Source organism: Ostrinia furnacalis, unplaced genomic scaffold (genome assembly GCF_004193835.3).
Source record: "Ostrinia furnacalis isolate ACB-3 unplaced genomic scaffold, ASM419383v2 OfSCF2450, whole genome shotgun sequence".
Classification (NCBI taxonomy): domain Eukaryota; kingdom Metazoa; phylum Arthropoda; class Insecta; order Lepidoptera; family Crambidae; genus Ostrinia; species Ostrinia furnacalis.
The window spans coordinates 813,758-824,420 of NW_021132689.1; the positions used below are offsets into that span (position 1 = coordinate 813,758).

Here is a 10,663-nt window from a genome sequence, read left to right on the forward strand (position 1 = left end):
GCGCAACATAATTATCTATTTTTTAATTTTGTTGTGAAGGTGCTCTACCTTAGTACTCAGCTTGATGTGAAGTCGTTTGTAACATAATTACGTACGTACGAAAATAAAACTCGCAGTGAGTGTGTACGCTAAACATACTTAACGTAATTTAATTTGGGCACTGATAATATCTTAGGGTCCCTCGTAAAGAGGTCGTTGCCGCCGCCTCAGTGGGTTTTTCAGATTTCTGAGATCCCGTTTTTTGTTGTCTATTTACAACCTTCACTGACATACTAATGAAATTCGTATGCTTACTTTGTTTTCCCACGGTGTATTTATGGTGCAGTCCTGTTGTCCCCCCTGCTTGGCCCCCCTAGGGGAGCCAACAGGATTTCGAAATCCTGTTGTCCCGGTACAATCTCACGAATTACATGTCTTAATTGTTGTGTACATTTTATTTGTTCACGAATAGTTTTGATGACCTGAAACAACACATGTACGGAAATAGAGTTAGGATAAAGAGTATATTTTATTTTTAAATAATTTTTATAAAATATAGGTACTCGAAGTCAAAGTCCAAGTCAAGTCTTCCTTGGATCGAAGTCAAACCGACATACTTATGTGCTCCAGTATTAAGGAATCCGGTGGTTCAGTGGTGAGACGGGCGAGGGATCGCCTGGATCTCCGAGAAATTGGATTTAATTCCCAAGTGACAAACATTCGTAAGCCACATTGTGTAATTTAATAGTTAACGGTTTGATCAGAAAAATATAAAAATTTCTCGACTTGACTCTACTAGGTATTCCGCAAGGCTATTATAGAGCCTAGGTAGACAAAAACACATTACGAAGATAGTTTTCCCCAAAATGTATTACCTACTTTAAAGCAGATTTAGTGTTAGTATAAGCACTAAATTCTTATCGTACTTTGTTCGCGGTCACAAATACCGTTTGTGGTACAAATTCTGCTAACCTATAAGTCACTATAGGTGGGATTAAAAATGCGGATATGGACGGAAACCAAAACTATTTTGGAATATCAGAATTTACTATTAGAAGTTATTATTTTATTTACATTACAATCTTTTAATAAATAAACATATTTACAATTTATACACTTCATAGTTAGGGTTTGCTATTATATCGGGTTCATCGGAATCATCCACGTGTATGATCTTCTCTACATTTTCATTGAAAGTAACAACTGACTTTCTTCTGGGTCTCTTTATTTCACCGAATTCATCTTCATCGGACTCCTCCGCAGCATCTTTAAGTTTATCTTGTATGACGACTATTGGCGCTAAAGGTTCTTGTAATGGTTTAGCTGTAGGATTAGATGTATCCATTTTTGAAGAAGTCGGTATCGGCTCAACAGTGACTTCTTCAATGGGAGCGTTTAACATGTCTTGGAGTCTCCTTTCACTTCTTTTGAGTTCTTCGATATTCAACCGCGGCTTAGCAACGACGTCGGGCTTGGAAGGCTGGCCGGGTGACTCACCTTGCGACACGATACTACTAGCGTCGCTAAATTGGTCGTAGTTTTGTTTCTTTCTCCTGTAGTTAACAATGAAAACCGTGAATTATTTATGGACAAGAGATAATAAAAAAGTAATTTAGGTAACGGAGAGGCTTACCATACGAGGAAGTAAAATACCACAGCCGCCACAATTAGCAAGAATAGTAGAACACTGAGGACTATTGTTGCTGCTAACAAGCCTGTATCACGTCCCGTGATGACGCATATCTCGTTGCCTTCTAGATGATCTTCTAGTGATAGTATACTTGCTATGTCTACCGTTACTATTGTAGCGCTATTTATGTCACTGGAATGAAAAAATAAAAAAATGCTAGATCGTCATTGCTAGAAAAGTTGTAAAAGAAGGATAAAAACGGATTTAAAGGATACAATTATGCATCTTTAGAGATGCAATGGGGACTATTTCATTATTTAATGAGAACATAATATAATCAATACTAACTTTGAAAGTGTCTCCACAGAAACAGGTTCACTCTGTAGAAGTCCATATACGTATATCACTAAAGCGACCCCTGAAGTTGCGGTGGTATCCCTCTTCTTTCTCGTCGCCTGTTGTTCCTCAGATATTGACGTCACCACCGATCGGAGAGCTCTCACTTCGTACCCTATAGCGTTGCTTAGATTGCCCAATATGATTCTCTCGTCTTCCAAGAAAGCATCTCGCGCAGTGATTACGGCGATGTGTTCAGTTTCTAGTAATTTCACCTGAAAAGGAAATTTCTTGAGGATAACTCAAAGTAACAAAAGAAATTTCAATCAATGACGCCATTTGATCGAGACATACATTGTTATTGAGGGTCAAATTCATTAACGGAAATAATGCAATAAATTAGCGGCAACGGATATATTATCGTCATTTTTAAATGGATTTGTAAAACAATCCCGGAAAATACCGAGGCCCGAACTAGTGCATAAAGTTTAGCAACTTAAATTGTAAAGATAAACATCTGGTATGAGTTCATAGCACAAATGTGAACATTTTTCTCACTGGTGTGCTAAACGGAATTTTATTGAGCGTTGATAAAAATTTATAGCCGATACCATTGTAATAGTTTGTAGAAAAGTGATATCTAACTAACAATGCCCACTTACATTATGACTTTCTTTATTACTTGTTATAGTAACATTTTTGTCTAGACAAAGGTAATTAATAGGATTGTCTGGAAAAGCAGACGTTACATAAATTTTGTCATTCCAACTTTTTGTTTTATGAGGCACTATAAAGTCTTACATTAGAATTGTTTCATGTGAAAAGTTTATACTTCTGACACTAAACCGGGCTTGACCAAATGACCTTAGGAGACGAAAATATACACTATGGGACTATTCCCACCTCTCGTTCCTATCGCTGCAACTCCTGTGTAGCCAGAATCTACGGCTTGACCGCCAATAAAAACCCAACCAGTGAAGGTCAAGTTAGTCCCGGGAGAAAGTTAAACTGTCATCGCACCCGCGATGAAATTAATCATAGGAGGAGTTGGAAGAAATATTTTCTTCGAACTCCTCCTCACTACCACACTACACTACCTTGAGAGATATAGATCCTGTAAGTCCCTCTCCATTGCGGTCTGTGGCGTTCACCATCAGCATCATGTTTTCTTCCAACTGCGCGCCACTCCTAACATGCACGAATCCAGTTGTGGGTGACACTACTATTTCAGGGTCCTCACTCCAGTATCGTAACCGGGCATTTTCTCCCACGTCTGCGTCTGTTGCCTATAATAACCATAATTATAAGATTAATAATTAGGTATGGTTCTTGCAACTCACGAATGCCAGTGAGCTTTACTTGTGTGTGTACGTGTACCATGCACAAGCACATAACGATAGTGTAATGTCTGTCAAAACTTTTGAAAAACACAGTAGCGAGCTACCACACATGTAAAGCTCACTCGCCTTCGTGAATTGCAACAACTATAAGTACCTATATTCAGATATCCACCATTTCCATCACATAATTGCATGCTGTTGCAATGTAACATGAATTGGACTGAAGCTACAATTTTTGTGTTATCATGACAAAGCAACATATTTAAGTAGAAGTAAAGAACAAGGCCCATTATGGTGTGGTCACCATAATGAATCATACGCGTGCTGTACAATATACATGTGCCGAAGAATGACGGAAGCAACACTACCAAAATATTTAGCAGTTTTTGAAGTTTATAACAACTTGGATGATGATGATGATTTCTCAGTTTTGTGTTATGAGGATAATCAAACTTTATTCTACGGTTAAGAATATATTGAAGTCAGTGATTGGTCTTAATATTGAAGTTCAACCAATCACAGGCTTAAAGAGTTTTTTAGTATACTACCTAACTAAGATATCCTTCAGTTTCCGGTAGCCTTTCAGTTCTTAGGTACCTAAAGTATATATTTTTTAATTAAGGTTGCCTTGAAATAGTTATGTAAAATTTAAAATTTTCTTAATTGTACCGAAAGTATGCCATTACAACTTCAGACTTACTCGTACAAGAGATTTTATTACGGGTATGCAAGAAGCTTGCAAGTTGAAATCTGTGACCATTTCCAACTAGGACTATAAAACGCAGGTGGTGCATGCAACATGGAGATAGGAACATCTGTTTTACCTACTGGATTCCGCGCTGCGTTTCAAAGGTCGATATATTAGAACCGACCGACAAAAATACATTATTATGTGAAAAGGGATAAATTTGGTAAGTTCGGCACAAAGGATTGCGCAATTCGCGGCTTTGTCGATAAAATACTATAGCCAGTGCAAGTTTTACGTTAGTTCTTTATTATGGCTATAGGAACTATGATCCTGCCATCTACTTTTTATATCATGAAGAAAAATATTTTATCTCTTATGACTAATTTGTCAAGGTAGGTTGTAGGTTTTTGTATTGTTTTTATTACAAGATAGTAATTTGTAAAGATATTAGCTACAAGATGCTAAACTCTATCTAATACTCTAAAATTAAATACACTAAAGGGTTTGTTTTGGAGTTAAGCGGTGGGTTTTCCGAGGTTAGAATAGTTCGAGTTAGTAACTTTCGAGTTAGAAATAGTCTGTCTACATACTTTTCGGATACCAAATCTGAATTGAGATAACAAAAAATAGGAGTCTGCCTTGTGTAATTCTCATTCTAGTAATCAAATTTGTACCTATTGAAAAAACAGAAATTAATGTAAGTACATAAGCTACAGTCAATTTTTCATTTGTCAAGTGCATGAGACAAAAGAAAAGAAGAAAAATTCCGCTTGGGAAAACCCTAAAATTACGTCTTAACTATGTATCATGTTATTGCAGGTAAGTATTTATCGATGTTAAAATAAGTATTACGTTATTTTAACATCGATAAATATGATATCGTTATTAACGCAACGATATCATAATAATCGAGGATCCTATAAAAATGCTATAAACGTGAAATATCGTTTTACATTCGGCGAATTATGTGGCGATCATGGTAACTGTAAAAAATGAGGAAAATATCTTAAAGGCACCAAATAACTTTCTTTGACTTATTTGCTTAAACCTGGGTGGAGTACATTCACCTCGTAAATAAATACACAGAAAGGTAAAAAGTTGTTGTTTTTGGGGGCATTTAAATAAAGCGAAGTATTTTAGAGGTCAGTGAAAATACCCCACTCTGGACACAAAAGAAGTTTTTCTGAGACCTCTTTATCTTTTAGTTATAAAAGAAGTATTTGAGCGATGTAATTCTACTTCATGTTTTTTATCATACTTTATGAATGGGCGTGTCAGTAGACTGGCAATATGACAAACAAATAAAGCCGACTAACATCGAAACCGAACTGTCTTTATCTTATTTTTTTAATAACCGATTACATTTTTGATGATAACAAATGAAGATTGTTTACCTGTAGTTCTGCTAGGGATCGGGGTAATATTGTTTCTTCCAGGTCCAAAACAGGATACCCCACAACAATAGGTTCATTCTCCTTCCCATCAAATATCGGAGTGTTGTCGTTTATATCGTTCACAATAAGGTTCACTATGCTCCTTCGGGAATTGTATAGGATCGTGTCAGTCAAAACCCATGTGTTGGTTCCGTAGTCGTACGGTCCGAGCCAATCTAGGCGTTCGTCTAAGGACCTTTTGGTTCTTGTAACATCACCGCCACAAACTAGATTTAGTTCGACTTGGATTTGGGAAAGAGCCATGAAAGCAATTGATGGGTGTTCTCTGTCAATGGCATGGGTATGAAGACCGCTTTCATCAACATATAGCCAATCCTGGTCCACAGGCCATCTGTTGGTAAGTGTGTAGTGGCAGCCCTCATGTTCGGTGGAATTCATGACGACCAGGTTTCTATGTTCTACTTCTTCATCTCGATCGATGACTATTAGAGGCGCTACCACGATATCATCCCCGCACACTGTTACCGATTCCACTGATAAATGAACCTGTATAACCAAAATATAAATTAAATACAAATACTTTATGATAACTAAGGTAAAGTTTTCCTATTTTGTTATAGACCATTAAAAAACAAAATTTTATCTATTAAAGAGTTACATAAAACTGATAAAACGCTTGGTTTTTAACTGTAAAGTACCTACAGAATCATTTGTCAAAAGAAAAACGATTTTCTCGTCACTAGCGAAAGTCAAGGCCATTTTGAAAAGATCGTTTATAAATTGACTGACCGAGAATAGACCAGATTATAGGCAATAGGATTCGATTAGTTTAATGTTACGCTATTTGGCGTGCGCCGTCGGAATTTTAAATACATTATTAGAACAGGCGTTAAAGATTGGCTTACTAAGGTATTTTCCGATTGGATTTGTATAAAAAGTAATATCAACGAACTAACTATTCTACGCTAAACCTAAGTGATTTGCAATAAAAAGTTTTTATAAGCATCGTTTTAAAGGCGCACTCACCGTAGCGTGTCCAACCGCCTGCGTGAATTCTGTGGTCGCAATCACTTGGAAGCTGTAGACTCCACTAGCCGCAGGCGCTGAAAGCCACAGCTCGCCGTCGCTGCTCACTGAGACACGACTCCGGAGATGCTCTGAGAAAGACATTCATAAATCATTTTTTTTATGCATAACAAGGCAGGTATTTGACCACAATCGCACCTGGTGTTAAGTGGAATGCAGTCTAGGATGGTACATATCTCATAAAATTATCAGAAAGTTATTATAAGTTACTATAACCTAGCCTCAACTAGACAACGCTGCTAAAACGACTGTTTTTGTAAGACATCACAAAAATGTACAATAGCCTGATGCTCTACATTTTTGCTGCATTTTACTGAGCACCTACTACAACTTTAAAAGGTGTCACAGTGCTTGACTTGATGCTCAGTGTAGTTTGTACATTATATATTATTTAAACGAGGTTATTATATAACTTTTTAGCGCCATCGGTTTCTTTATTAATTAAACTAGAACTTTTCTTCGAAAGTTCTTAAAATTACATGCTCATAGTTTCAGGGTTCAGGGCCCTCTGCTTATGAGATACCCAACAAAATTCTCAATTATCCAAATTACTTTCAATAACAAATAAAGTCTGAACTAATTACTTTCTTACGGTTCAAGAAATACAGAATACATTCTAATTATTACTGTAAATGCTTATTAATTAATGAGTTTTCACTTTTGATTGCTCATACATTTCGCTAACAATGTACAGTCACGGAATGAAAAGGTTCGTCAGTTTTCAAATTGATTCCTTCAACGAATCGCGAACACATATTACCTTTTGAAACTATGTTACAGAATAATCTCGAGTTAGAGAAAATAACCTTTAACTGTTCGTCAGTAAAGTTCAAAATTATTGATCAAAGTTGTTTGACGATTTATCTTGTCAAGAAGATTATTATGATTGATAAACTAAAACCTTCTTGTTGGTTCAACCTGCCATTATTATTTCTATTAAGGGCTGATTTTTCAACCGTCGGATAACTTTTAACTGAAGAATAAGTTTGGCACATTGACAGTTTTAGTATGGGAAATATGTCAAAATGACAAGGTTATTCTTCAGTTAAAAGATATCTGACGATTGAAAAATCAGCCCTAAATAAAAAAAAACTATTGTCAATTGGTCAATGTCATCATTGCATTGCACTGATGGGATAGAAAAATAAACAAGCAAAACCTTATTCGTTAGCAAACGTCATATTTATTTAAATGTTAGCAGCACTGTTTCTTGCACTGTTATGTTGACAGGTTTGACTCTTACAGTACCTAGTGCAAGCGAAAACCGACACTAAGGTGACGAACCTTTTCATTCTGCGACTGTACAAACAAATTACTAAATCAAAATGATTACCATTTCATTAGCAAATTAGGGTGCGCGTAAGTTACGAACCAGACGAAGACAGAGCTGGGCAAAGCACCTAATCAAGCAAATAGAATACAAATGTTATGAGCATTTAAGGTGCATAATTCATTAACACGCGTTACGCGTTAAAGGATTATACAAGTAAAAAAAGAAAATAATGGGTCATCGTCTCGGGCCGATAAAATATGCATTTTATTGCCCACTGCATAGGAACCACATTAGCTTGTTCCATTGAAGTTGTTCCCCAGGGCTCTGGCTACATCTCAGTTTACTGGACCCTTATTTTTGGAGTAACATTTAATGCGTCATTGTCACACGTGCACGTGCGGTCGGAAGTGTCCTGGGCCCATTAATTAATGAGCGCCTCGTTAAATTTATTTGTGCGAATCGCGTGTACTTGCCCTCGTGGATAGCTTTATGAAGAGGGTTAACCCATCTAGAGTTACCCTTCTCGATCTGGTAAGACCATAATGTTTTGGTTCGGAGTTGTATGTTTTTAACCGTCTTCAAAAAAGGAGATGTTGAATTCGTCGTTAATCTTTTTTTGTATTCCTAAAATACCGTTAGGTCAAAAAAGGCTAAAAAAATTCCGATATAAGAAGAATTTGATTTATGGATTCTCCATTGTCAACTTTAACGGTACTTGTCTACTTCAGAGAAGTGACTTACTTAGGTAGGTACATTCCTTTTCTTAGGCTCATCAAGTTAATTACGATCTCGTGTTCAATATTAATTGCACCTAATGATTCTTGAGATTCTTTTAAGGAAAGTTAGTTTCGTATTTACTAAGCAGGAGTACATACGTATCCCTGCAAAATTTTATTTTCTTGATGTCTAATAGGGATGTTTCCTAGGTAAAAAAGCAAGAGTTTTAATTAGTCCGTCAATTAGCTAATCACAAACTACTCGACACATATTTTTTACTTTTTAAAACGAATGAAAATGTAAAGAGATAAAGCGTGCCAAAGTTCTAAAGAATAGGCCCGTGACGTCAGTGAGTGCGTAAAAGTGCAGCACTCTGTGACGTCGCGCGGTACTTCAACGCACAATAATTTTGTGATTATTTGTTTGAGTGACAATTAAAAATATACGTGTCCAATAGGTATTATTTTATATTAAAATTGTCGGACTAAAATTTTTTTTTAAGAAACTAGCCTACAGCTTAATAATATTTTGAGTTACTTTCTAAATAATGGTCTCCTCTACCAATATATGTATGCAAATAGATCGTTTTGCGCCAGAAAATAAAACAATATTAGGTATGTTTAAAAGGCGTGTTATTTGAAAAAAGTCTTGTAATTTACAAATTGCATTTCTTTTTCTATGGTATTAACCAACTTGGCCGACTTGAATGGTAATAATTTATATTGTAGGTAATGTAGGTATTGTATCTTTTCAATAATGTACCTACTTGAACATAGAAAATATTTATCTAGACATCAATAGCTGCTCTACTTAATTGTAAGAGACACTTGAGACAGTTCAGTATTTTCTTTCCACTTGTTTACTTCGCAATCTGTTGTTTTGCGCATTCGCAATCCTGTTCCACTGATAGTTTTAAAAGATTTGTTGCAAATATTGTTATGATACCTCGGGGCTATTGAGCCCCGTGCAAAAAGGCATCACTTTGTCAAAAAATACTTTTAAATGCAGTCTTATTTAGTTTTTAACGATCTATCGATCACTATATTTAAATAGTTATTTAATTTTTAGCGTTAAGAGTCGCATCTCAAACTAATTTGAAAATTATGAATAACTTGAAAAAATTCCCAATTCAATTCCCGCCTTAGGCAGTTCGATTTTTTCAAGTTATTTATAATTTTCAAACTATATTTAAAGTTATTTTTCTCGGATATGTTACATAACATATTATTATCCGAGAAAAATAACTTTAATTATGTATGTATTTTATATGTCTCTGCTCTTAGATGAGCAGGATGACAATCTGGGGTCGTGAGCCCATGCGCCCGGTGTGGACGCGGCTATTAATGTTGCTGCAACTTACCATTGTCCACATGCAGCCATTGGTGTATCTAGGGTTCTTTTTCAAGGGGGACCTGGCCCCTGATATGCGATTAGTATCATAGCTCATGAGTTAGTACTACCACCAGACTTTTCTGGAGATTCGGAGCCGGTCTCCGTTGTCGGAGGTCGCGTGGACCCTTCTTCCACCAGGCCTGTTCGAAATTTCTTGGGAAAAACCGCAGTCAAAAGCAACTAGCTTATTAATTAAATGTTGTGCTTACCATTGTCCACTTGCAGCGAGTAGGAGACCGGCTCTCCGTTGTCGGAGGTCGCGAGGACCCTGCCCACCAGGCCTGCCTGCCCGATCTCCACCCGAAGCACGTATGACGCCGACTCGAAGGTCACGGTCGGCAGTGGTTGCTCTTCTGAGAAAGAATTAAAGAGTCAAGACAAAAAAGTCTTTTTTATCCTAGTACAGAGTACCTACATTCAGCGTCAAATAGTTCATGTCACCCAAAGTAGCCAAAAAGTTCGCAACACTACTTTGTTCCGATTGGAATAAAGAAGTGTTGTGTTTTTGGCCAATTTGGGTGTCATGAAATATTTACCCGACTGCTCCAGAAGGAGGGTTATTTACGCTGAGTGTATCTACGTACCTACCTAAAGTTTAATAGATAGTATTTTAAAAGACAGTAAAAATAAAATGAATGGAGCCATCACATATCTTATAATCTTTTAGCCCTACAAGCGTTTCGAGATCAACATTTGGCAGGGGCTGAGAGGAGCGCCGCAACGAACACAGTCACGACTTTCAGTCGGTTCAAATAAATAAAAGTTGCGGGAGTATACATTATTGATACAGGGACAAATCTCTGACTTTATTACGAATTTTTTATTACG

At 36.6% G+C, this 10,663-nt stretch overlaps 1 protein-coding gene across 1 annotated transcript; it reads right to left on the minus strand.

The window, feature by feature from the left end:
• Positions 1-1,007: 1,007 nt before the first annotated feature.
• Positions 1,008-10,201, minus strand: LOC114355634 (uncharacterized; the record flags this gene model as incomplete). The annotated part of the gene is made up of 7 exons (XM_028308576.1): positions 1,008-1,532; positions 1,613-1,801; positions 1,958-2,220; positions 3,043-3,231; positions 5,368-5,913; positions 6,394-6,524; positions 10,045-10,201. Coding segments are annotated over 7 exons (1,926 nt in total), but the record flags the coding sequence as incomplete, so codon positions are not given.
• Between the last annotated feature and the right edge of the window lie 462 nt (positions 10,202-10,663).